General features: G+C 40.3%; 1 protein-coding gene across 1 annotated transcript; it reads right to left on the minus strand.

Annotated features, from left to right (window-relative positions):
* Positions 1–384: 384 nt before the first annotated feature.
* RDH10 (retinol dehydrogenase 10) lies at positions 385–26,704 on the minus strand. The gene is made up of 6 exons (XM_012786368.3): positions 26,281–26,704; positions 24,444–24,679; positions 4,777–4,875; positions 3,402–3,547; positions 1,663–1,794; positions 385–1,555 (listed from the first exon to the last, which is right to left on the minus strand). Exons 1-6 carry the CDS (start codon positions 26,567–26,569, stop codon positions 1,432–1,434), a joined length of 1,026 nt encoding a protein of 341 aa, XP_012641822.3. The 5' UTR covers positions 26,570–26,704; the 3' UTR covers positions 385–1,431.
* Positions 26,705–27,183: the final 479 nt, after the last annotated feature.

Genomic DNA, 27,183 nt, shown 5'->3' on the forward strand with positions numbered 1-27,183 from the left:
CTTTAATTAAAGTATCTAACCTGGGTAGACAGTAACATTGGCTATTTGATTGAATGGCACTCTGGGTTGTTAATATCTGCTCCCCAGCACAATCCCATTCAATTTTCTTTAAGGTGGGGTATGACAAAAAAAGAACACAATGATTTCCCTTACAACACTGCTGATAGCTAATAATCACACAGTCAGTTGCATGTAAGTTAATTTTTAAAATTTAATCAGTCCTTTATAAAACTTCCCAATTAGTAAAAGTTGGCTTATTTTAATAGCCTTAAACATTGGTCACTATTTAAACAAGACAGTCTAAAAAAAAAGCAATCACATAATAGTTTATAGGAATTTACAAGTGGATGGTATACACTTAGATACAGAGGTAGAAGTTCACTTTTACAATGTTTCACTAATACACATATACCAAATTCAAGGCACAAAATAGTTTGCTTTACAAAAAAATACTGTAAAAATGTCATTTGCTGTTCTACAATGTGAATAAACCTTTCAAAAGAATCTTTACACCCTTCCATACATACGCCATAGAATAAGATTTTTCCCCCTCACTAATCATAGTTGGCACAAAAATGGGGACTTTTTAATGTAGAAGTTCCCATTTTTAGAAACTGCTTCTTTGCAGAGCTGCTATGTATTCTAGATAAGAGTCCATCCAAGGAAATGAAACATAGCAACTTCCTGAGGAAAGGGCACTTTCTGTATGCAGCAAAATTCATAGGTAGAAAATGTATGATATCTTTTTGGATAACTAGGTCTCCAGACACTTCATGAAGTATTTCAGAGATAAATTTAAAAATTCAGCTAATACTTTCATCATTATGACTTTAGGAAAGAGACCTGATCATCTTCACTGTAACACTCAGACATCATCTGCTTTGAATTGATGGAGATTTCAAAATTCCTTTTCAAAAGAGCTGAACATACAACACCATGAAAAAAAACCACATAGGGTTTGCAAAACTAAAACTTAGAAAACATTAGAAAATATAGCACTATCAGTCCTTGGAGATGCAAGGATGTCAACTGGCTAATTTAATGACAAGAATGAATAAACTCTATGGGAAAATTCTGAAAAAAAATCACATACATGAAACACATCGTCATTATCATTTCTAGACTTTCTGCTCATTAAAAAAATAATGGTAACCTGAAGATGTCACACAGTGCTTGTCTAAAGATTTGACTGGTTTTAGGGTTCTGTCTAAAAGGACTCTGTTGGCAACAACCTAACCTCACTTTTACCAATCACATTTTCCAAGTACTCTAGTCAGTTAATTTACACTTTATTTATTTTTTTTAAAAGTTGATTAAAAAAAAAAATCAACAAGGGTTAGAATCCACAGAATGTCAGTAAGGTTGATGTGAATTGGACTGAAACATCTTGATCATCTTCTGGTAGAAACGATATTCCATACGAGAAGACTCTTAGATTCCATTTTTTGCTTCATTATTGTTTGTGGCTTGTTTTCTTTGAGCAATAAAGGGATACATACACTTGTCCGCTCCTAGGAATCGATACATGCACACAACTGCTTCGAAAGGGAGGATGCTGGAAAAGGAGAGTCACAGGTGTTAGCAAACCCGGAGACCCGTGTTAACTTAGACATCGGGCGGGCACAGAAAGACTGAAGCAACGAGGGAACCCCTCCAAGTTACCTCTTCATGAAGGTCACGATGTACATGAGGCGGGGCGTGCAGATCATGGGCTGGTCAGTGAGGATGGCCTTCATGGCCTGCTTCACACAGTAATCGGGCTTCAGGGGTGGCAGAAAAGGCTCAATTTCTTTCCTTAAAGTTATGTATTCAAAAAAGAAATTAAGAATTTAAACAATAGGGAAGATTGGAAATGCGTATCAAAACACTAACAGTGACGTTATCTGTGTGATGAGATTTTGGGTACATTCTGTTTTCTTCATGGTGTTTCTCTGTATTTTCCAAATTTTCCTACTATGAACACATTTTATTGGCATAGTGTGGAAGACAAGTTAGGAAAAACAAAAAGCAAAATCGGTCTGCTTTTCTGTAAAGTGAGAAAGTCATGTTTTTAAGATGCCTTAAAATGTTATTTCAAATTATTTTCCTAATTTTTGCCCTCAATAGAAAAAGGAGAGGGTGTTTGTCATAGCAAACACTAACAAGATGCCAAGCTTTTAGTATTAGTTATGGATAAAATGAGGGTGTATAAACACTGGCATAACCTTTCTGGGTGAAATGAAAGTCGGCTATACACTTTCCAGGATGCCTGAATGGGAAAAGCTAAGGTAGGTTATTCTCAAGGGGCCTCTGAAATGAAGGGCACATAGACATCCCATTTTCAGCTTACTTCATGAAGTTACATGTTGAAATAATTTAATAATATAATCTGCATTGTCCCACCACAGCTTTGGACACCTGTACCTGCTGCTATGCTACATGGGAAACGGCTCCTTAGCAACTGGTTCCTAAGTACATAAGAGGGGAAAAAACCAAAACCAACACACACACACACACACACACACACACACACACACACACACACGGGTAGGATAAGAGGCAGAGCTAGAGTCCGCTTCCCAGTTCAGACCTGGAGTCAGCTTAAGATTGAAATGACTCAAATCGCCTTCTACCTACTCGCTGCTGCTTATTCAGTTCAGTATGTGTGAGGAATGGCCCCCAACTAACAGGGAACTGGTTTGGTTATCTTCCTTTGCCTTTCAAATTCACCCAAGCAAACATCTCAAAGCAAGCATGTCTTCACAAGTATCCTCTTAATGATTCATGGTTTTGTTTATACTGTTGAGCTCAAATAAGATATAACTTGATATTCACACCGTGTGCCTCCTTTCTACGTGTGTGGGTATTTTATTTTTTAGTAAATCTAAATGGTTCTTCTCATTCTGTCGTAGTGAATCTAGCTATATACACGTGGTGCAAAAAGGAAGTTTCCAAAGCTGGAGTGTAACAGTCAACAGTCTTTTTAGAAAAGGGGCATGTTACTCTTCTGTGACAGTGACACTGCTTCACATTCAACCAAAGTCACATGAAGGAATTTTCTTCTGGAGCCTTTATTTACCAACACTGATACCGAAGAAACGCAATATCCCCTAAAGATGTAGCTTCTAAGAAAACAGTGGGTATTTACGTTTTCTCCTTGTAGAGAAGCTATTTCCTATCTGATGTTTCTGGATTGATTTCTGCAAATTAATATTAGTGTGGCACCAGTCCCTCATTTGCAAATCTTGTATATCAATTTTTTTTTTTTTGTATACCAATTTTATAAACCCTGACCAATGAAAACCACAGATTAATTGTCAAATGACAGTTAAAATGCAAGGCCGACTATGTTTGAGGATCCAATTCCACACATTCTCCCAATATCATTCTTTTTATCAGTAATAAGATAGGTTCTCACTGACCTGATTCGGCAGCCTCTGAACATGCCAGTGTCTACAAGGTAAGGGCAAACCAAGGTTGTTTTAATTCCATCCTTTTCAGCAGCCTTTAGCTCATGGCTCAGGGATTCATGAAAACCCACAACTCCAAATTTACTGGCACAGTAATCCTAAAGTGGGAGGTGGGGGAGAGAACAGAAGTACTAAGTATAATGCCCAAATCCCTGACCAAAGTGAAGCTTACCTGGTCCTATTACTTTGGTTAGATGTTTGATACAAAAAGGTTACAGGTGACTAAGCAAAGAAAAGGAAACTATTTTAAAAGACAGGTATCTGATGTGGTTCAGTGCAGAAATAATATTTTCAAAGCAACAGCAAAAACAGATGAACACTTTTTGCCACATCAACTAAATATCATATTACGTTGGGGAAGTTACCACAAAGGATTCTATGAAAGCTAACAAGCTGAAGTTAAAAATGGAGAGACATTCACTTTGAAGTGTCTGGAAAATTTACAAATGGTCTCTTGTTCAGTAAACGAGACTGAAAAACCAGTTTGTTTAAATTAATGCATGAAGAACAAAGGCAAGTCTAGCTTAGGTTGTAAATTGTTATGATCTGACTTTCTTTTTAGGGTGAAGGTAAAATGAAAATGATAACTATACCTTGTAAACTTAAACTAGAACTTAAGCTAAGGGTATACAATATAGAGAGAAAGTTCTTGCCCATGACCCAACTTTAAATTTAGGAAGAGAAATATAAATCCCTTGAATGTATAATAGAAGCTACCTAGTCTGTGTCCTGTTGCATATTTGCATTGAGTGATGTTTTACAGACACCCATAGGACAAACAGCACAGGATGCTATTATATACATCCATGGTTTCTAATTTGCATATGGTGAAGAGCAGGGTTTGATGAAACCCAGTTCTGCAAACTTACAACGCAGAACACCTGACATCGGCCATAACCACTAGATATTATTAGCTCATCCAAGGTAGCTCAGTTTGGGCAAGTTGACCAAAACAGAATGTGAACCTTCAGCTTCATATATCTGTCCCCTACAGCACCGGCATGGCCCTCCATCGTTCCATTCTTTACCCTGTGCCTTCCAGCACCATCAAGCAAAGCTGCTAATGAATATGTTGTACTGAGCACTGGCCCACCTACTTCTCTTGCTGCTGCTATTTCGTCAAACTAGCCTAAGTGATTTTATAGCAGGAGAGGGAGAATTCCATCTCTACAGCTGGCCCAGGGCTACTATGAGCATCTTACACGCAGCGAACAGGCAGAGAGTGCTTTCACTAATATACGCGCAGCAGGTACTCTCCTTAGGATTCAAGTGTATTCAATACTAGATAACTGGATTGAATCTAGGAAATGCTTTATATCTGACAAACCTCAACTCCAGCAGTACTGAACAATCCCAAGGAACTTGCAACTGTCACAATATGACCATGATTAATCTCCAGCATCGTAGGAAGAAAAGCCTTAGTGGTCTGAAAGAAAAGTAAGATTCAAACTTTAGAACTGACATCATGAGTTTCATCTGAAACCCAACCCAAGATCACAAAACAAATTTTTATCCACATAATGTTATTACATTTCCCAATGCAGATACAAATATTTTACACTTATCAAAAAGGCAAGATCCTCTAAGTGTCTGGTTGACTTAGCATTGTATCATCGGCATGCATGCCTATTGTAACAGTCATAACCAAAAAGACTGTAGCACAACAGATTTTGGGGACAATGTCTAGAGTTGAAAAGAAAGCCATAAGGAGAAGGCTCTTAATCACCTTTCAAGTGATAGTTATCTGCTAATCTAAACTAGTCCTAAGCCAGTCTTTTAATGCTCATGACACTTCAGCACAGTTACCCCCCAACCTCCCTATGAAAAGGTGCCTTGCATTAATATTGATGTATACCTTATAACTGTGTCTATAGAATAACAGACCCATGAAAGAATACTCCAGCAGCATGCTCAGCATCCAAAGGTTTATTAACAAAGTGTACTAGCAAGAGGCAAAGTATTTTAGGACGTAAAAAACGAGGTGAAAGTACAGAACTGTTTTAATGAAGACTGTGCCATGATGCTAACTCTGTCCACGTAGGGTTCGCTACAGTGGCTCTCCATGGAGGCAGGTGATGGCCACTCGGTGTAGCAGCGTGTGTCATACGCTTTTCAGGGCAGTACTGATTTCTTACTCACTAAACTCTTTCCCCTTTAGCTCTCTTGCCTCCCAAATGCAAGCCTGTATATATAAAAAAAATTACTTCAAATTGCTTAAGATGATCTATTAACTACTCTTCCAGGCTCCCAACAGTTTTATAACCTGCTTCTTAAAAGAAAGCAGCAAAGAGCAATCTGTCTACTGTTGAGTTACATCCTACTGCCAGCAGTTTCCTGTGATTTATAAAGTCAAAAAAAAAAAAAAAAAAAAAAAGGCAACACTACACAGCAGACTCAAGGAAGAGGTACATTCCCTTCTCACAGGATTTCCTGGCTAAGGTATTACTGAGTTTTTGCATGAATATATATAAGTTATTATGATAAGTTTTACTTGTTCAAGGTCAAAAACAGTGATTCTACTAATTTTGATTCCCTGCTGCAATCCATGATGCATACACTTGTCAGATGAATCTCCGTGAAGTATCCCAAGGTCTTCCCCAATCTGTCTCCTGGTCATCATGCAGTATCTCTGCCCCCAACTCACATCCCATGTGTCTGGGTCTCCTCACGAGTACCTGTGTCATGTTTATTCTCACCCATGCATTTTTACTCATGAACACTTCTCTAACAACTACCCCAAAGCCCTTCCTACATAAAACAAACCATAAGATTAACCATGTATTTATATTGTCTTTTATGCTTTTCAAAGTGCTTCATATTAATTTGTCACTGCAGCCTCCCAGTAATTCTTTATTGAAGGTGCTTAGGATGTTAGGCCTTTATCTAATATTATTCTAGGTCAGCCTGACTTTGTCTATATTTCTCTAAGACACAGAGTTGGCACCATTCACCTTAACATATGATGGTGTTTTGATTTTGACTGTCTCATACTTATTAGTGTGGCTGTCCCAGACTAAGCTGGAAGACCCATATCAGTCTTCCAAATATCAAGGAGAGTTACTACACAGTGACAGGCATTGCAGAAGTGAGCAAGTGAACATACTTCTCGTGACTGCATTGCCAAGGTAAGAGACACACGTTTCAGCTTGATTGTATTTCTTTGTAGTAGTAAACAGGAATCATTAGGGTAATTATGACACTAATTATTATTTTGGTCTGTCCAATACCCAAAAAAGTCAAGAACTGGTACTTCAGGTCATTATGGGTTCAACCTTAGGCTCTTGTAATTTCTTTATGGCCATTATATTACAGAATCGAAATAAAGCAACATCACAAAGAAGCTTATACATTAACCAGAGATCATTTCTAGGTATTAAAAGTTTGTCTACTCTTGAAAGACAGGGATAAATTTAGTACAAGGAGTCCTATTTGTCTGTTTTAAAATTGCTTAATATAGCTAAATATAAGAACTTAGTAATGTTAAATCCTAAGAAGTTACATGTAGTATAAAATACCGGTAAGAATCTGCTACTCGGTTGCCTGACAGACTGGGCTCCACGACCGTGTCTGCTCATGTGGCCAGTGTCCACCCTAACTCTAGCTGGTGGCTGGCCCTGACTAGAAACTCACACACCAGAGAGGGCTGGCTCTAATGACTTCCCCGGATTCACGTGCTATGGTCTTGCCTGCAGTTGCTAAATGACTAATCCAGATCCCTAGCACCACATAAAGGCAGGTGATAGAAGATTAACAAGTGCCTAACCATTTTTTAAGTTTAATGTGTTGTGACGTCCTGAAACTGATTAATGTCCCCTCCCCCTCTCCCCTGAAATTAGTCTTGGTATTAACTTATCCATTCAAGTAATTCTTGAACATCTCTTACACGTAGGCACTGTGTTACGGCCATGCAATGAAGAGTAAAACAGGAGTTAGTCTCATTCCTGTCTCTGAGCAGAATTTATACTCACCAGCATTTAATTGGGTTAAATCAGTGCATTAAATGCAAAACAGGTGTAGTTTGTTCTTCATATATGCAGCGTACTATGGCTGTATATCCTAAAATATGTAATTTGGGCCTGTTTCTCCCAGGCCCACAACTCCAAAGTTGTTTGGAGGGGAATTAAGCTACTAGTTTTGTATTTAAAGGAAAGAAGAAAACAAAAAAAGATAAAGAGAAACCAAAGAATCCAAATATGGTTATGTGACTAAAGTCTTTTCCAATTGTGGATTATATTTTTCAGAAAAATATGTTTCAATTTTAATTAGCTGGTAAAGTGTGATACTTCTTGGTTTAAATATGAACCTTGCTTTTTTTTTTTTTTTATGAAGCATGGTGGGTCAATGTTCAGTTTAAAACTTAAAATATGTGATTTCTTTGCCTAATCAGGGACAAATTTGGCCTTCTGTATAAATGAAGTCCAATATATCTTTGCATTTTCTACGTCTCAAGGCAGAGATCTACATTCTTTATTTTAAAAGGCTCACCAAATTGTAGGTAGTACTATACTTACAACAACTACTAACAACATCGCAACACACGAGCTGTCGGGGAGACTGCAGGTGAAGTAAGCTATCCAAGGCCACATAGTCAGCCTTGGAACTCACACTGCTGTTTTCCAAAGCTTGCGTCACACACGTACTCAGCTCCTACCCTGTGCCGGGCAGAAGCAAGCCTGGGATGAGAGAACCCACATCAGGACCGCTCAGGTTTCTTTTAAGCCTGTGCTCAGGTTCCTACTGGAGCACAGTACATGAGACTGAGCACCAACGCTGTTAATCATTTCCTCTGCTGCCTGAACAGAGGCGAGCAATTACTGCTTGTGCATTATTTCCAGAACCAAACTCCTGCCTTTTGTCTGGGGCGAATTATTAAATAAACTTTGATCAACACTAATTCTATTCCTTACTTTGCAAGAAAAATGCTATAGATGGGTGAATAGAAAGCATTGCATTTTCAGGAATTTTCCCAAGTAACCTGACTAGTTTTCCTTTCTAATTACTCTTGCCCTCAACAGTCTGGTAGATGACATCTGAGATAGCACAGCATATTCCGTCCTTGACACAGCCTGACAGCACAAAGAGATCTGGCACTTTGCAATGAATTATTAATGTGCACAAATATTGTAGCATGTATGAGGTGGGGACCAGCGAAAGGTGAAGTGCTAGTTGCCATGACACCAGTCAGTTCAAGCTAAGGTTCATAATCTTTAACTTTGTCTCAAAGAGTCGTTAGGAGAATATAAAGGGCAAATCTGAAATGCACACCCAAAACAGGTTAGGTATAACAAATTCACATGTATGCTACCACGGCTGGATCTAAAAGGGACAGATAATTCACTGATAATTCACTGACCAACATGTTGGACCCCTGTATGAGATCAACTAAAAGGATGGATTTTTCTAGGAGTTACCAACTGGTAAAGGGATCGCTAAAGGCGGTACATTTGGTCAGTCTCCAGAGTTAGCTGGTGTCCATGGTGGCTGGCAAGGCTTTCTAGATGCTAAACCCAAGTCAGAGAATTGCACTCTATAGCCAGGTTCTCTTATTCCAACGTCAGAGAAAAAAAAAAAAAAAAACAGAGGAGTATATCTAGTTCTTCATCAGGAAAATATGGTTGACCTTGACCTAGGGGGCCTCAAAGTCAGTAATCAATATTTAAACTGGGAGGGTTTACAGAATTTAAAGTTGGAAGGGGCTTTGGGATTTTCTTGTCTGCAAAAGAGAAAATTCTTAGTAGCTGACCCTGGCTGTTAAGTGTGGAGCTAGAAGTTTGATAACCATGATTAATTTTATCACAAGGTTCTAATACCATAATGTGTTACCAACTGACAGCTATGTGATTAAAAAGAAAAAAAAAGGACGACAATGAATGGACACTGACATTCCTATGAAACATGCTTAACAAGTCTAATATCTCCATCGCTCCTCGGGGTTCTTCTTCAAAGCACTGGGCACTTTGAAAGATAACTGTAAAGGTCACATTTATAATATAAGCAAGAACTTCTTAAAACAGATGTGTAAGTGACTGCACACAGACATGAAATGTCATAGCTCAAGAGATCTTTGAAAGTTAGGTTTACGCCAAATTAACTTCCAACAGTTCCGAGCCTCCAGATCATTCTTGGTGCTCTTAATGACAGACTGTGCAGTGCAGAGCCTGCAGCTGCAGTGTCAGGACAAATTAGCCTAAAGTTAAATAAAAGAGAATGTGAAGAAATGTGGTATCCGGCAAAATCTGACTTTTGAAATTTCCAGATTGATGACATTTTAAAGGTGCAGGTAAAACGCTCAGAATGTCTTTTCCATATTTGTTAGCAATTCCAGGTTCATGGACACTGAGGGAAAAGCAAAGTTAATCTCTCACAGTAGGAGAAGGCCTTGTACTGTATTTTTGTGCATTTACATCATTGTCCTGCGATTGATTCAAGAAAAGCCTTCTTTTAAAAGAATTATTTTGAAGTGTTTATCTCTTATTTGAACATCTAAGAAACAGTGTAGGTATTCATTTTCAAAGAGGACCATAAATTATATTATGCTGGGGAAAAGATTAACACCACCAGCACCTATAGGGTACAGTTTTCTAACATTTGAGAGTTTTCAGAATCTCCAAATAATAGCATTATACACAATTTGAAAAATGAAAAGAATACAGTCAAGACTCCACTGAACAAAGAACATGACTAGAAATGCTTCCCATGGTTGAGCAGCCTTCCTCCAGTGTCTGCCTGTGCTGCTGCCAGCAACTTATCTTTATCAGAATCACAAAGGAACATTCTCCTGCTTATTTACAAGGCTGAAATGACATCTGCTGGCACTCTTCTCTGAGAACTCAGTCACTGCTCCTGGAAAACTATGATTCAACAGTACAAACTTTTGAAGGTGCTGGAAATACAGCAAACTGTGTTAAAAAGGTTAACAGGATAAATCATTAATGTGTTCAAAGATTTAAAATGGTAACTAGCTAACCTGGGTAAAGAACATATGTCTAAATACTCTTATTGTTGCAGATTTAAAGGTATCTGCTTAACAAATATACTGATCAAACTTTAGATATTTTACTTTGACCACAGAAAGTATTATTTAAAAAAGCAATCTTTCCTACAAAATTGTTTTTAGTTAGGAAGTAAAGCCTAAATCTATATTTGCTATCAATATATTGACTTTAAATATTCTAGTTACAGTTGACAGCAGAAATTCTGGCATTCATGTAGTTGCATAATAGCCTTTTTTTTTTTACTTTTCGTATTTGGGTATGTTTGCAGAGACAGAAAGGTCTCCTGGCCAATTGTGCAACTGAGCCCCAAGATACTTAAACCTGGAACCACTCTTGCAGACTTAACAAAATGTTTATCTTAATTTCTATCAGATTCAGACAAAACATTCTCTCTTAGATATAGACAAGAGACTAGAGAATAGGTAATAGTCAAATTTGTGCCAATGTTAAATCTGCCATCCTTTTGAAAACATTTATTATCATGAGGCTACAGGGATTAGTTTAACATTTGAACAGCATCAGCAGTTAATACTTAACACACATGCATAAGAATACTCCTACAGTTGCCCTGCAACCAAGAAGCTAATAAAAGAGCTAGGCTTTTCAAATGAACACCTAGATGATGACACCATTAGTTATTCAGCAAAAATAAATGCTTCATTAATTTGTCTTCCCACTAAAGAATTTGTCTTCCCATTAAAGAATGGGTTGAATCTATCCCGAGGCAGCAACTCAGATATCAACATTCCCTTACATTTTAAGGCTCGCTTTGTAGAAATACCAGAAACAAGGTGACTTAAAACTCAATTTGTCTGGAAAGTAGACTGGTCTTTGGAATTCAGAAACCCACATGGTCCTGCCTGCCAATTACTTAACCTTCCTTTTGTTACTTGACCTCTCTGAATCTTGATTGAACTCATTTGTGAGACAAAAAGAGGAAATTGCCAAGGATTTTTTTTTAGCTCAAATATGTTACGATTTATATTCAATCATTCTTTCTTCCATTCCTACCACACATTCAAAAGACAAGTTGGAACACTTGCCTAAGACTCTCGTAAATGACTCAAAAAGGTATCAACTCCATTAGTGCAGTTGCCAGCATCTGGTGATCAGTAAAAATATCTACTCATTAAATACTTATATGTAGTTGTGTCTGTGCCTTTTAACATAATATAACTTGAATTTATGCCTCTTATCTATTAAAAAAATTACAAATTATCCGTGTGAAATGGCAATCGTTTTTCTGTGTTTTACTTCGGTCCATGGAAACTCAACATGCTAAATAACGAATGCTATTTCTGAAGTGCTGTTTTCGCTGATCTTTCCTCTGACTGGGCCCTGAATGATCAAAGGACTGCTCGATGACTTCCCTCAGGCTCAGGCCCCTCCCCCTATTTAATAACTTTATGGAATAATGAAAATAACCCACAAAATTGCAGCCAAATAGCCTGCCAAACAACAGCCTGTCATTATTCCCTTTGCTTTGCCCCAAACTCAAATTGCATCTCAGAAATTCTAATAAAGACAGATATTCCAAAGGGCAGAGGCTTCGGTTCTGCTCTAGTGACCAGTAACCACTTCCATGAGGCGTGAACACATACATGTGAGTGCAGCCACTGCTCAGGCCGTCTGAAGCGGCAGGACCCCTAGGCCCTGTTCAGCACACAGCTCTCACTGTCCCCTGGGATCACCAACCATTGTAATTCATAAGTGTAAACAGTTCAAATTCCTCCCTGCTTTCTAGTTTGCTTACTGTCAAGCAGTTGCTTACTGCTTTTAAAATATGAAAATCTTCACATAAGTGAAGGACGAATATAATCAAGAGGTCATATCTGACAACTTTATTCTTAAGAAGCATGCACTATAACAACTTAGAATTCATTCAATATATACGAGGTTGATGAGGTATTTATATTGAGGTAGACACTGTTAAAAAACAAAATAAGTTTTTGGGAACCTCCTAAAGAAATGTAAGGGTTGTAGAGGCCAATTTTTCTATAAATCAGTATTCTCAAACTTTGTTACATGTTGGAATCTGCTAGGGAGCTTTTCCTCCAGCTGTCCAGGGACATCCCAGACCAATTATAGCAGAATCTCCAAGGGAGAGAGCCGGGCAACAACAGGCAATGTTCCCCAGGTGATTCCAATCATAGCCAAGTTTGAGAACTTTAGTGTTTCAGAACAGTTTCTCAATCTCAGTTTGGGGGGTAATTTCATGCTGTGGGGACTGACCTATGCAATGCAGGATATTTAAGTAGCAACTCTGGCCTCTCTCCACTACATGCTAGTGGCAGCTCCACCAGTCTGACAAGCAAAATGTGTCCGGGTGTTGCCAATGTCCCCTGGGGCAAAATGGCCCTCAAGAGAACCACTCTCTAGAAGGAACATGTACATTAGCAAAGCAAGTTCCATATACTCTAGGCAGCCCACACCAAAAAGTTGATCTGTTTTAAATGTCCATCAAGATACAAATATCAAAAATATCACAAATATGGGCTCAGAACTTCGTCATTTTTAGTTTCCACACCTCAAACCAACACTCCACTACTAAATTAAGAAATGTCTTTGATGGACAATAATTTTTTTAAAAAATTAGAGATGAGGTCTCATTCTGTCAACCCAGGGAGGAGTACAGAGAGAGCCACGATCATAGCTCCCTGCAACCTTGAGCTTGTGCACTCAAGTGACCCTCCCATCTTAGCCTCCAAAGTAGTTAGGATTACAGACACATGCCACCATGCATAATTTTCAAATTTTTTGCAGAAATGAGGTCTGGCTATGTCACCCAGGCTGGTGTCAAACTTCTTAGGACAATAAGGTTTATCCAACAGCCAGTATAGTATATTCTAGTTATCTCATGGAAGAACAACATTAGAGTGTAACATAGGATAGCACTAATCATTTAGCAATCACAACTCTGGCTAAACCACCCCAAATGTTATTACTAAATTGTGAGAACTAGAAAAAGAAAACTTCCCGTTAAGTACAGCAAGTATACGTGAGACACCATTCCAGGGGTCCTCAAACTTTTTAAACAGGGGGCCAGTTCACTGTCCCTCAGACTGTTGGAGAGTGCGCACTGTGGGCCCTGGATGAGTTGGCTGCTAAGCAGGACAGGCAGCGGTGACAAAAATACCTGGCGGGCTGGATAAATGTGCTAGGCGTCCCTCGGGCTGTAGTTTGAGGACACCTGCACCATTCCTTCCGTTATCTAACAATACCGACTGCTGACACTGTTTCAGGCACCAGGTTGAAACCTAGGAGGGACGCACGAGCCAGGCAAGGACCCTGCCCTCCTGAAAATTAATTCCAGACGGTCATTTTGATCCTGAGCAGGAAGAACACAGTTCTTCACCACCTGGCCTCGACTTTCTGTCACAATGCTTACAGCTGTGGAAACTCCATCCTGGGCACAACAAGCAAGAGGAAGAGTGAGATAAAGAGCATCTGGATTCATCTTTTTAGACACTGGACCTGAATCCAAATGAAAACAAAAAACAAAAAAATCCCAGACCCCAGGTGGGCCCCAGAGTGAATGGTCTGATATTTCCCTAGCCTACAAGATTCCTAAAAAGCTGGTTAGCTCAGGAGGAAAAAAAGGAGGTGGGGGGAGGGTGGAATAGTGAGAAAGTGGGAAGAAGAGCACTGAAGAGCAGCTCCTCCTCCAGCGTGGATGTGCATAAGAATTGCCTGGGATCTGAATCAAATGCACACTCTGACTCAATAGTTCTGCAAGCAGCCTGGGACTGGCGTTCCTAACGCACCAGGCGCTGCTTGTGCTGGTGCTCCAGGCCACAGGCCAAGAACGTGGTTCTAGAGCTAGCCTGGGGAATCTGCCTACTCCAAACCTCCAGTGGCTTCAGACCAATTTCTCCTAGAAATTGAGTAAACCAGGCAAACCAATTTCTTCCCCTGGTTCCCAGTGCCCCCCAAGCCCAACAACATTGATCAGGTAAAGACCGGTTCAAATCAGCGTCAGGAACCCCCGTGCTCTGCGTGGATGACTACGGGAGTTGTGTGGACTGTGTGTCTATTTGCCTTGGATCCATTTTTAGCACTAGCAAGCCCTCCAACCCCATTAGAACAAGCTCTCAAAAAGAGACCTAAAAGATTTCAAAATCCTTTCCCCTCATCCACTGAGGCTTTGAAGGCTTAGCTTTCAAGACAAGGAATGTAGACCCTGTTAGCCCCTCAGTATTTACTTCTTGCACTTTCCAGCTTTACCTTGGACTACTGAACCATGGAGGCTTTTATGCTTTGGTAAGCCTGTGAGGAAACTCCACTTGGGAAAAAAATTACCCCTTTAGAAATCAGATGTTTGGGCCATAAGTTTGGACATGTTATCAGCCGGCCAAAACTGCACAATTTTGAAAATCCATGATTAACGTTTCAAAGGCAAAGCTTGTGGAGCTATCTGGAATTCTGATCCCGTAAGATTATTACATAACAGAATAAACGTTTTACATTTTCCAGGGGATAAGCTAATAAAGCAAAATAAAGTAAAACCATACGGTTACTGAAATTTTGGTACTAAGTATTTATAGAACTTTGGTCAATCCTTATAGATGAGCCCTTTTCATTCACCACTTTTTGTGTCTAGATTTTCAATGGAGACATGCAAGAAGGAAGAGAAGAGAAGAGGCTTGGTGACCACGGATGTACTACACTATTTCCAAGGAAATAACTACCTCAAATACAGACCACGGAAAATTACAGAAAAGGCAGAGACACACATGAGTTGGGCTTTGGTAATAAAATTCTAGTATAGTATTGGTTCTTCAGGCTAGAATTTTACACGATTGTCTAATTTATAAAGCAAACTTTCTGGGGATATTAAACAAGGGTTAATCAGTTATTACTAAACTAACTATGCTAATAAAAAAAAAACCAACACTTGAAGACTCATTCTTACATTATACCACAGGGCAAAAACCCAAGTGACTCACAGGAAAATCTACTGTACCAGGAGCTTTGAACATGTAGCCCAGATAAGTATTTGTACAGGCTCTAACCTGGAGTCCCAGACTGAGGGTCTCCATCCTAGTTCCTTCCTTCCCTGGTGGTGACCTTAGAGAAGTCCCACAACCTCTCTTGGTTTCTTTCCTCATCCATAAAAACAAAGATAATGACTCTACTTAATTCACAGTCACTATGAGGCTCAAATGAGAGTACAGTGAAAAGGCTTTGTAAATTTAAGTGCTATATAAAAGTTAAGTAAATGTACACAAGGCTCATTAAGCATACATTTATAGGCTATTTTTGTTATAAGTGCTGTCTATTTTTGGTTAGATTGTCGCCTCCTCAAGTTCCTGCAATTGCTGGTTCTTACTATGTATGGCTCCCAGTCCTCCCTACCCTCCACACAGTGCCAGACCATACTTCCGGTTAAAACTCAGTATCTGGCCACAAAAAGAAGTCTCAAAAATATATTGCTAAGCAGTTGCCTCAGGTGCCTGGTCCCTTTCATCCAGAGTTCTAGCTGACGCTGGAAAACAACAACAAAACACTTTCCAATAACACCTCTTTCCTAATCCTTTTCTTCAGACCTGTTTTACTAAGAGCAGAAAATGACTGTTATAAATATAAAAATTACAACGTTTGAAGGGTCCAGCACACATAAAAATACAAGTTGGTACAGAATTATTTAAAAATAATTACACCTTACATCGTTTCTCTTTCCCAAGAGATTGTAGAACTAACCTTGTTTAAAAAAAAAGACCTTAAGAAATCAGTAGGGGGCGGTATGTTAATTATAATATGCAGGTGGGAAAATTCCGGGCTTTGATTTTTAAGTTTCACTTGTCCTCAAAATACCCGTGTGTTTACATAAGTTACACTACAAATATTTTCCTAGTTACACTGATTTGGGAAGTGTTATTTCGAGCCCCATTGTTTAGAATAACACTAAGAAGCTGAACCCTGTTAATATTCAAAAATACCAGTACTAAGCTATTTGGAGGAAAGGCAAGAAATTCACATTTTATGCAGGCAGCAAATAAGAGAGAAACACTTGTGGTTTCCCCAAACCAAAAAACACTATGTTAACACCCTTGCTACTTTTAACACATCTTTGTGTGATCTTTGAAAGTTTCACAGACCAAGTAATATTTTGTTTCCAAATGTGAATTCATTGTAAGTGGCTTGTCATTGTAAGGGGCTAATTTGACAGCACTCAAGGTTGCAGCAGTAATTACCCTTACTTGTTAAATATTCTAGCAGCATTTGCTGCAGTGTTGAAAGTTTTATGATCATTATGAGAGGATATTCATTTTTTTCCCTGTGGTTCACTTAATTTTAATTTCAGAGCATTTAAGAAAATGGTCCCTGACAGGTGTGAACTTGAGTTGTAGGAGAATTGACAAATAAAGAAGAAAAAATTCAAGAATAGGCTATGCTAGAAAGGCTCATGTTAGCATTCCTTCTGATGAAAAGATGCCCCTTGCATCCCTCCAGTATGGAGATGGCATGAGCCTGTATAAACCCAGGGATCCAGGTGACAGAAACTGGCCAGCCAGGTATGTCAAGGTAAACATGATTAAATCCTGAGGCCATGCTCTGCCAACCTATATTCTGAACAATGGTATCTTAACAGTGTTAAGTCATGATACAGGGAAGTTTCTGAGGCTGCCCTATTAAAGTATGCTTTACCTACCTAGAAAGAAGTCTTCTGAGTTATCTTCCAATTATGCTTAGATGGGGTCTCAGCCTGAAAGGGGCTTCTACAGTCAGTTGATATAATCTAGAAGGAGTTAGTTCTTTGAATAGCTAACTGCTATGCTAACTTCTGAGATAAGAAAGATTAACACATTTTAATCTGATCCCTGGAGTTACAGGCTCAAAACATTGGACTTAACCCATTCAACTAAGGCAGGGAATAGTTCCCAACATTTCTTAAGGACTATTAGAGTTGTCATACTCCAAAGATTAGTTACAAAAGGCCCTTTCTCTTAGGAAAATACTTGATTGTATGTGTAGGAAATAAGATACAAATCCACCCTGCCAGTACACCCCCTAGTGGAACTTCAGCATAGTACAGTATGGGGTTCAAAAACATACCAGGTCTTTAGGACGTACACAGGCTGAAAGAGACTTTTTGCAGGTCTGGTGGCTATAACTGCACCATAGTCATGTCCATTCTACTTATTATCAAGCAAGCAAATAAAGCACGTCTTCTATACTTTGACCCATAGACAGAGGCAAATGGGCTATTTATCAAAATTGAAACAGGCTTAATTTTAGTTTCTTGAAAGAACTAAAGCAGAAATTTTAGATGAATTTGCTATTAATACTCCTTAACTCAAGAAAAACCTTAAATATAAATGGGTTTCCTACTTAAAATTCTTCTAACTCTCAAGTGAGGTTATTAAACTGCTTGAAAGGAATTTTCTCAGATTGCCATGGCTTAGATATATTCAAGTTATTAATACCAAAATCAATTCATTGGAATTTGCGAAAGATGTTGAAAATCTGAAAAATTATCAGAGTAAAAACAAATTTAAGGGAAAAGAATAAGTGGACAGAATGGTAGCAGTTAAGTATTTAACCATAAGGCATGCAGCTCCTCTCTAGGACCCAGAGACTCAGTCCTGCAGTGAATGGCTGAGGACTCTGTCGGCACTTTGCATCCAGTCTTTTCCAGAGAAAGCTATTCAATCAGTGTTAGCATGAGCACAGGCTAAAGAATGCTTCCACTTTGACATGTCCTATAGATTAATTTCTATTTGGGCAGATAATGGCTAAAGCTCCAGAGGTAGAAATAATGAGGGAGAAAAAGAATAAACATCAACTTTGGTTCAAGGAATCAAGATAACACACTCGCTCTGTGATCAAACCAAAATAAGGCCATTCCCTGAGCCAAGAATTTGATGACTATTCTATAGGGACTGCCACCTTAATATATAATAATATAATTAAGTCGACATGAAAATATTTTGAATTTGTGTTTTTCTTTCTCAGGAGTAGTGATACATTTTGTCTAAACTATTCAACTTCTATTGTCTCCCAGAAAAACAGAACTCAAATGGCAGGACAGTCAGACAGAGGCTCTTGTGTGAGGCATGGATGTGCAGGGCTCTCTCAGGGCACAGTGAGGAGTCTGCCCAGCTGGAGTGTGGAATATACTTCGGGATGTAATAGGTGCTGAGCTGGGAAGGCAGGTGGAAATCAGCTTTGGAAGGCCCAGGATGCCATGCTAATGAGCCTGGACTTCACACTGTGAGCAATATGGTTATGCAAGGGTTTTAAGCAGTCATATAACAAATTCAAGTCTGCTTAGATAACCCTACGTTGGAGGGCAAGGAATGGAACAAAGAATTTCAAAGGCTCTTTCAAGAGTGCAGGCAAGAGGTGATGGAGGCATGCATAAGTAGTCAGAATGGAAAGGAGGGCATCAGTCAAAACACATGGTGGCAAGAGAACGGTCAGGATTTGGTGACCCCTGAATGTCTGCAACATGGAGGGGTAAAAATAATGCCAGTGTTTTCAAGCCCGGTGACTGGCCATGCCACGGGATGCAAAAGAGGGCAAAAAGGAGTTAGTTCAGTTTTGAGACATGCAGATTTTAGGGAATGCGTGAAACAGCGAAGACAGTTATGTGACCTTGGGAACTATCCTAGAAATCACAGCTGAAGCTACTGCAGTCGATTATCCAGCTAGATAAAGGTACACAGTAAAAAGAGTTCACAACCATACTAAAGAGTCACTACAATTCACAGGTGGAGAGGGGGGCTAAGAAGATTGGGAAGGCAGAAAGAGAAGCAGGAGAAAATGGGCTTATCATGGAAGCTAAAGCACTTGAGTGTCAAAGAGATGTTCAAATGGGTGTCATTTTTAGAAAGACGAAGCTGCATGGTGCTACTTTTTCATTTGTCTTAGAAATAATGACATTGGTTACATAGCAGTATTTTCCAAACGACTGAGACAAACAAGACACAGATTAGAACATATATCAAAGATGCTGGGAAGCTTTTTATATTATGTAGCATTTGGTTCCCTACTCACACTAGTTATGTAAAATGACATTTTATAATGTCATAGATTTTGTTTTCTAATAGATTTGGGCCTAACATGTAATATATCAAATATAGAAACCCAAAGTTCAGAGAACATGTGATCCCATTTTGTGTATATATGTATACAGTCCCAGGTATCTAAGTAGTAGCTATCAAAAAGAGATGTTTTACTCCATTTTCAATTGTGACCACAAGAATTAATAAGATAAAGTATGCTTATCCCATGTCAATGTACAACTGATTCAACATACAAAACATATTTCTAAAGCTCAAACATTTTTACACATATGACATTTGATAACAGGAACCAGTTCTAGTGCATACTTTTTGGCCATGAATTGCAAGTTTTTAGTAGCTATCATAAGGTAGGGAAGCAATATTCTCTACAAAATACTTAGCTATACAATTCTTAATATTATAGTATAGAGAAGGAAATATTGGCCAAATGGTTTTATATGAATACTGTAGAAATGATTTTTAAAGAATTCTAAATTCAAAACTAGGTTTCTGTAACCAGAGAACAGAAGAATATAGTATGTGAGACTAAAAACAAGTAAATCACATAAGAACTTAAACATTAATGATTAGGGACCATTCATGAGATATTAGGTACAACCGTAGCACTAATGTCTTTAAGTGCTACATTACTCAGATCTAGCTGGTGGGCTTTTACTTTTCCTGGATGGATTTTAACTAAATAGACTTTAGACATTTGGATATAGATAAATGCCTAATTCAGTAATTAGTATTTTAAAACTGTGAAACCTTTTAAGTTAAGTGGTCTATTAATTAACTACCAATTATCTTGTCTGACTACCATATCAATAGAAGTAAATTACTGACTAGCTACTTGACAGATTTAGTCCTTTACCATGCAAAATTTCTTTGGAACATAAAAGGCCTGGAGTTAAATGCTTTTGATCCCCCTTTTGGTTAATCAGGGATCAATTTGCTGCTCACATATAAAAAGCCAAATGCAGCTCTTTGGTCAAAAAAAAAAAATCTATAGGTAAACTTTGGTTTTTAGAAATGACAAGATTCTCCCTCCTTTAAAAAATAACACATGAAGCAATATTAATATTTTGGAGGAAACATGGGTTTACATGAAGGCCAACTTTCCATATTTCAAAGTAGAATAGAGAGAGAGATTTTCAAGTTTTTGCATCTCACTAAGATACAGAGAGAGCCTACATGAACAATTCCTATGCTAGAGTTGCAGTGCATGATACTGCATTCATCCTGAATGGTCTTGTCCTAACTGTGAGTACTTTGCAGCAGATTATGCTGACTAGAACCTACCCTAAATCTATTACTTCTTGACTGGTGACCAAGAGAAGGTTTCTGGGAGAGCTCCTGGTGATAGAACAGCACTAGGAGAAGTGTCACAGCAGATGGAAGGCTGTGCAGAATTATGCCAGGTATTGTAAAGGCTTCCAAAGTATATAACAATTATACCTGGCTAAGAAGGAAAGAATTGCTGTAGGAGGTCCTCTCCTTGAGGACTGATCACTGGGAAATATGAACTGTTACTGTCAATGATGAACTGTCAATTTAAGCTTGATTCAAATTGGTATACCAGCCTTCTCAAAGTTGCTAGCCTCCCACCAATGAGCAGAGTAAAAAACGAGAACATGGGTGGGGCAGGGAGAATGGAAAAATTATACAGGAAAGCAAAAGAAAATACAAACAATAACATGTGAGCCAGCCCCATTTTGAGATAATAATCTTACATGGCTTGAGTTAGTCCAACATAATGCTTACCTTTTAAAACTTCAGAACACAGAACCAGGTGAGTGTTCTCTGAATAATCTTCTAAATATTTAAGCAGAAGTCTATCATTATCAAATATTGAGTGACTTAAGAATAATGTTCTGTTTCAGGCACAGAAAAACAAACAGATGTATACAACAAACTGCCTTCAGCCAGCTTGCCATCCATTTTGGGATGCAAAGCACAGTGCACAAAAAGTTACACCACAGAGCACGTGCTATGCACCAAAGGATGGGAATGACAACAAATGCTTGGAGAAATTAATGGAAAGAAAATAAAAACCTTAGACAAGTCATTTAACCACAGGTTCATTGGAAAACAAAGGGTTGGACAAGAATGTCTCTGTGGATCAGTGCACCTCTAATACCCAAAAAGGCCAGAAGGGCTGGAGTGGGAGGGAAGGAGTAGGAGGGAAGTTATATTGAGAACTTGAGCTAGGCTTTAAAAGGCACATGGAATGGAGGAGGAGGGTGTTCCAGGTAAGGTGAATAGTATCAGGAATGGATTGGAAGTGAGAGTACCCACGGCTTTTCACTGGAAGTCCACGTGGTTTTCTATTTCACTGTATGTGTGACTTTAACTCTGAGTCAGGATCAACATACTATTTGTTATTGTATGAAAACGGACATTAACCGCTACTTAGACATCTGGCTCAAGACGATCTGTTCAAATGACTGAACAAGTCTTTGCTCAGCTGATCTATTTTTTAAAATGTATGGGGCAACTTCTTTTCCCCACCCAGAAACAGTAAAAAGATATACTGGTTATTTTTTCTGGAAGGAAAAGAGCACATGCCAATGTCAACACATCTTTGAAAAGTTATTACCAACATTTTCACCTAAGAGGACTACTGGAGGGGAAGCTGAATTCAGGCGGCTCTTACAACACTATTTGATCCCTACAAAAAAATAAAAATTTAAAAATCACTGTAAAAATTACAGTAAGTTGTCCTTTTAAATTTTTGTTGCTAAATCCGAACTTCTCAAAAGGTTTGTAAATCTCAGTAAAAAGTCAGAAATTCCAACTCTAATATGAATTTTCTGACTCAATATTGAAAATAAATTCTAAAGTTTAGATGCTTAGGGGAAAAACAGCTGGAGAATTCAGGAGCCTCCCATATTTTAATATGAAGTGATGTCATTCTGCTAAGGCTTCCAAGAACTCCCTAAATTGTGTGGTTAAGCAACATCTCAAAGCACAGTGAGGACTCCAGGAAGGTGGTATGCTCCTCCTTGGTACACACATTCAGTTCCAGAATAATTTTCTGTTAGGGACTTTGTTAGATTTTCTCCTTATGTTAGAAAGTAGCCTAATGTTAGAAATACAGTATATCAATTTATGTGTTTTTCAAAGCTAAGGGTATGGGTTTTCTGTGCTTAACACATTCTAGCACTCATTTTTATCAGATGTTTTCTGGAGCTGTTTTCCTGTTATAAATATTTAACTGCAGCTTGTATGCAGTTCCTTTAAGAGCCTGGTTACATTTGAAATTTTATAATTCAGCAAAATAATCATACAGAGAAAGCAGGCAAGACAGCTAAACTTCAGAGTACTTGGTGTAGGTAAAAGTTTACAGTTAGAAAATCTTACATTAATTCAGTCAAAGGTTATTGGAGGAAAAAGGCAATCCCAGTTATTGTGGTTCATAACTAACTTCCTGATAGCTCTGTATCTGTTTCAGGCTGACGAGTCCACTGAAATAAACTGGAGTTTCTATGGCAGTTCCATCCTTATTATTTTTTAAATATGAAAACCATACTTCACCTGTAATTTATCTATGTCTTTTATTTCAAATGGGGATTGTTTTACTCAGAATTACAAATACACAAGATTTTTGATAAATTCCGCTGCCAACTTTATTCAGTTGGACTGGCCTTTACTCATTTAACCTGCCTCTTTGACACTTGCTGCCTGTTTTTGTGGACCCAGCAACAGCAAGGACTTTAATTCCATTCCCCACCCCCAATGCATACAACACACACCTACTCGCATGCACACACAGAGGAAGACTTAAATTCCCCTGAACTGTATTTGGTGATCTCCTCACTCATTTAAAACATACATATGAATTGGCTCAGGTCACTTGTATGTTCGTTTCTAGAGGTTTTGAAATGAATGAAATAGGCTCATGTTTAAAATAAAACATTAAAATTACTTTCTTCCAAGATCAAAGGTTTGATGTTCAGGGAGTGTAACATTTGAGTAAGTACTTCTAAAGCCAGATTAAGTTTTTAAGCATTTGCTAAAAAATTAATGAGGTTTAACGTGACCTATTTAGGAGAAACAGTTCTTTGTTGTGTTCTCTTAGATGGCTAATCCGCCTATGGAAAAAAAAAAAAAACTAAAATCCTATCTCCTTACCTCTTTCTTATTGGATCCTACCTATCTACAAAAGTAAAGGGGAAATACTATGAGCAAGAAAAGCATAACGTCAACAATGTACAGAGTTATAGCGGAGAGCTTCACACCTACCTTTATTGAAGATGAGTTTAGCTGAAAAACTAGGGTTCCTTTGCCCCTAAAGCAGCACAAGGCCCCCCACCCAGATGCGGCAGTCATGCTGATAGACAGAAGCTGGCATTCTTAACCCCCCAGCTCATCAGGTCTCCCTGCTTTCCCTCTCTGGGATCCTATCAGGGTGACTTCTGTTCTCATTTGAGAAGCACCTTCTAACCTGAGAAAGTCCTGAGATGTCCTCAACTGGACAATGCCATGGACCCTGGGGATGGTCAGAGGATGTTAAGTGACTGCCAGGGTGGCCTGACCACTCCCAGTGGACCACAGATGCTGATCTCAGAATCTTTAGCACTTTCCAAAATGTGGCTGAGCAGTAATTTGGAAGCCTAAACCCTGACTTTAGGAATTCATAAGAACAACCAATGTTTTATAAACTCAACAGAAAGTAAAACAAACAAACCCAGAGTTTTACGCTCCCTCTTGTTATTTTTATGGCAATCTTTCAAACTAGTTCAAAATGTTCAATCCTCTACCCCCTCAAGAAATACTGAATTGGGGGCTGGGTTGGGGGGGGTACAAAAGAAAACAACTATTTAATAGTAACCAGCATACACTATAATTCACCATGGGGGAATAGCTAATTAGGAGACCTTGTGGTGAAAGAGTGCAGGTGGCTTTCAGGCTGGCACTGAAATCTCTCTCCTTCCCAACCTTCTCACTGAGAAGGACCCAGCAGTAAAAACAAGGATGTTAATATTTACCCAGAAGTGTGCATGGCAATTGACCATCATGGTTCTCTCAATGAGCTCATCAGGACATTCCAGAAGGTGATGCCCAGAGACCACACCAGCATTATTGACCAGGACCGAGACCTCGCCAACCTCCTTGCGGACTCTTTCAGCTGTCAGGTAGACATTCTCCCTCTTCCCCACATCACAGGTGTAGGTAAAAACCTGCAAGTTACAGTGGGGCAGAATTTCTTCCTCACCATTTCCAGCTGTCCTCAGAAGTCCAGATGAGGAGAAAAATGGAACAGAGAAGGGAGTACAGAAAGTGAGTCACATGGCAATCAACAGGACAAAGATCACACAAAACAAAAATACTACAGTGAGCTTCAAATTTCTAACACTGTAAGGCTTGCCAATGACTGAACTTACAGCTGCCTTCCTCCCCTAAAAGTCTTTGGAAATTACAGCAATTTACTGGATAACTTTGCTTAGGGGGAAGTCATGTAATTGTGACAAGTCCAACACAAGTAGACCACATGGGATCAGCTTGCTGGAGCTAAAGACACCTGCAAAGAACTGATCTCAGCCCAGAGAATAACACACACACTATACAGTCCTCTTATTTTGGGAAACAGTGGCCAGAAACAGCTCTTAATCTTTAGTATGAGCGCCCTCAAAATGGAAACTTACTTCAAGGTTCACAAATCAAAACTGTAATTAATAATCTGAATTCATCCAAAGCCAAGAAATGAATCTAAAGTTTCTCATGAACAAGGTCACTTGTTCTAACAGGGGTGGCTGAATCGCCTAAGAAGTGCCTTCACAAATCAAAGTTTACGGGTAATATACAATCTTACCACATATGAACTCAAATGATTTAAAAACCCAAATCTCTTCCCTGGAAAACGAATACTCTTATCTTTTAGGCTTGGGCAGAGAGCACAGAAAAATCTGTTATTTGCTACCCCTCCATATTACCACTGAAAATTGAACATTTTCAACCTTAAATCAAAAAGGCAGGTGCCAATAAGTTTGGTGACAAATGATCCATGTAGGGGAGAAATGGTGTCCAAGTCAATATTCTCTATAGTTCAGTGTTTTCACTGGAAATGAAAAATCTGTCAAAAAGCAACAGCCATCATCAAATTTCCTGGGCCAGTATTTATTATTGGTAATGGATTCTGCTTTGGGTTTTTTTTTTTTTTTTTTTTTGGCCTCAGATTCAGGTTAATTAGTAAGTATACAGAAATGCAGGTTTACTGGGATGACCAAAAACATGCAAAAAATCTACAATAAAGCTTAAATCCTTCAAGTGCTTTCTCTTAAGAGTCAGGGCATGTCTCAATCAAGCTCAGAGAATGTAACTAAAGCTGGTGAAACAATGTAATTATTTATCCTGGCTAAAGTTATCGTGAAATCATCAATACTGCCCTAGTCTAAGTGGTTCAGACCACGGTAACACAGATAGATACATGCTTCAGTGGAGTCTGAGAACAACTTCCCAAAGACACTTTAGTTTCCCATCGCGCCGCTTCCCAGTCGGGAGTGAGACATTTCTTTGGGATCCAAACCTGCGGTAACAAGTTCTGTCTCCCCTGCTCTCGGAGGGCTTTGGAACCCTCACAGTCGTCCCCAGAGACAGGACCTCCGTTAGGACTGGGTCCGGCACCCTTTCCCCTTCTAAGACAGAGAGGTGATCCTGCTCCTTTATCGGAGAGTAAATTCCACTCGCCTTCCAGAAGACTGGTGGGGTGTTCTTTTCCTCGAGAGCCGGGCTGACCACGGCAGTGGGGTTTGGGGGCCTCCCAGGGTAGGGCGCGGGGTGGGGACCGGCTCGACCCAACAATGCTGGGGCGCGGGTCCGAGTTACCTTGCAGCGCGGCGGCGTCGGCCGCCTCCAGGTCGCGGTAGATGTGGCGCACCATGCCCGCCGTCTCCTCGTTGCTCTGCGTGTTGATGTCCCAGAGCACGAGCAGCGCCCGGCGCCGGGCGAACTCGAGCGCGAAGAGGCGGCCCAGGCCGCTGCCGGCGCCCGTGATGAGGCACACCTGGCCCGCCACGCTCTTCTCCTTGGGCCGCACCAGCCAGCGCGCCGCAGCCAGCACGAACGCCCAGAGCACTTTGAAAGTGACCACGAAGAACTCCACCACGATGTTCATCGCGGCGCCCGGGGCCTCGCGCGAGCCCAGCGCCCGCGTCCGCGCCCACCCCGCGCCGGGCAGCCCTGCCTCCGGCCCCCGGGCGCTTGTCAGAGCAGCCGGGACGAGAAGGCTGCGCCCCGCGCCCGCCCCCGAGGTGCCCGCCGGGCTGGAGTGCGCGGCGCCGCTCCCTGCCTGCGCGGGGCCACTCCCGCCCGGGCTCCGCGCGGTGGCCCCGGGCTGTGCCTGCAGCGGCAGCCGCCGGGCTCGGCGCCTCCTGCCGGCGGCCGCCCGCCCGTCCCGCAGCGCCCGGCCGGCGGGTCCCGCCGCAGTGGCGGTGACAGCCGCGAGTTAGGCGACGCGCGCTGCCCTCATGGCCAAGCTGCCGCCGCCGCCCGAGCGCGCCCGGAGCCGGCGCGACGGCTCCCTCTCACCCCGGGGAGGGGTGCGCGGCGAGGACCGCACTGGCCGGCCGGCCGCCGCGGGAGTTGTCAACTTGACCCAAGTTGCGAAAGGGTGGGAGAGTGGGGTGCGGGGCAGCGGAGTGCCGGGAAGGGGCGACTCGCCGGGCGCAGGCGAGCGCTGCCCAACGGCTTGCAGCTGCCTCCGCGGTCTCGTGTCCCCCTGCCCTGCAC

The sequence above is a fragment of the Microcebus murinus genome, chromosome 7, assembly GCF_040939455.1.
Source record: "Microcebus murinus isolate Inina chromosome 7, M.murinus_Inina_mat1.0, whole genome shotgun sequence".
NCBI lineage: Eukaryota > Metazoa > Chordata > Mammalia > Primates > Cheirogaleidae > Microcebus > Microcebus murinus.

Coding starts and splice junctions, on each gene's coding strand:
- RDH10 (XM_012786368.3), bottom strand. CDS start 26,569: ATGAACATCGTGGTGGAGTTCTTCGTGGTCACTTTCAAAGTGCTCTGG. Junction 3,548..4,776: donor TCAGTACTGCTGGAGTTGAG/GTTTGTCAGATA, acceptor CTCCCACTTTAG/GATTACTGTGCCAGTAAATT. Junction 1,556..1,662: donor ATCGTGACCTTCATGAAGAG/GTAACTTGGAGG, acceptor CTCCTTTTCCAG/CATCCTCCCTTTCGAAGCAG.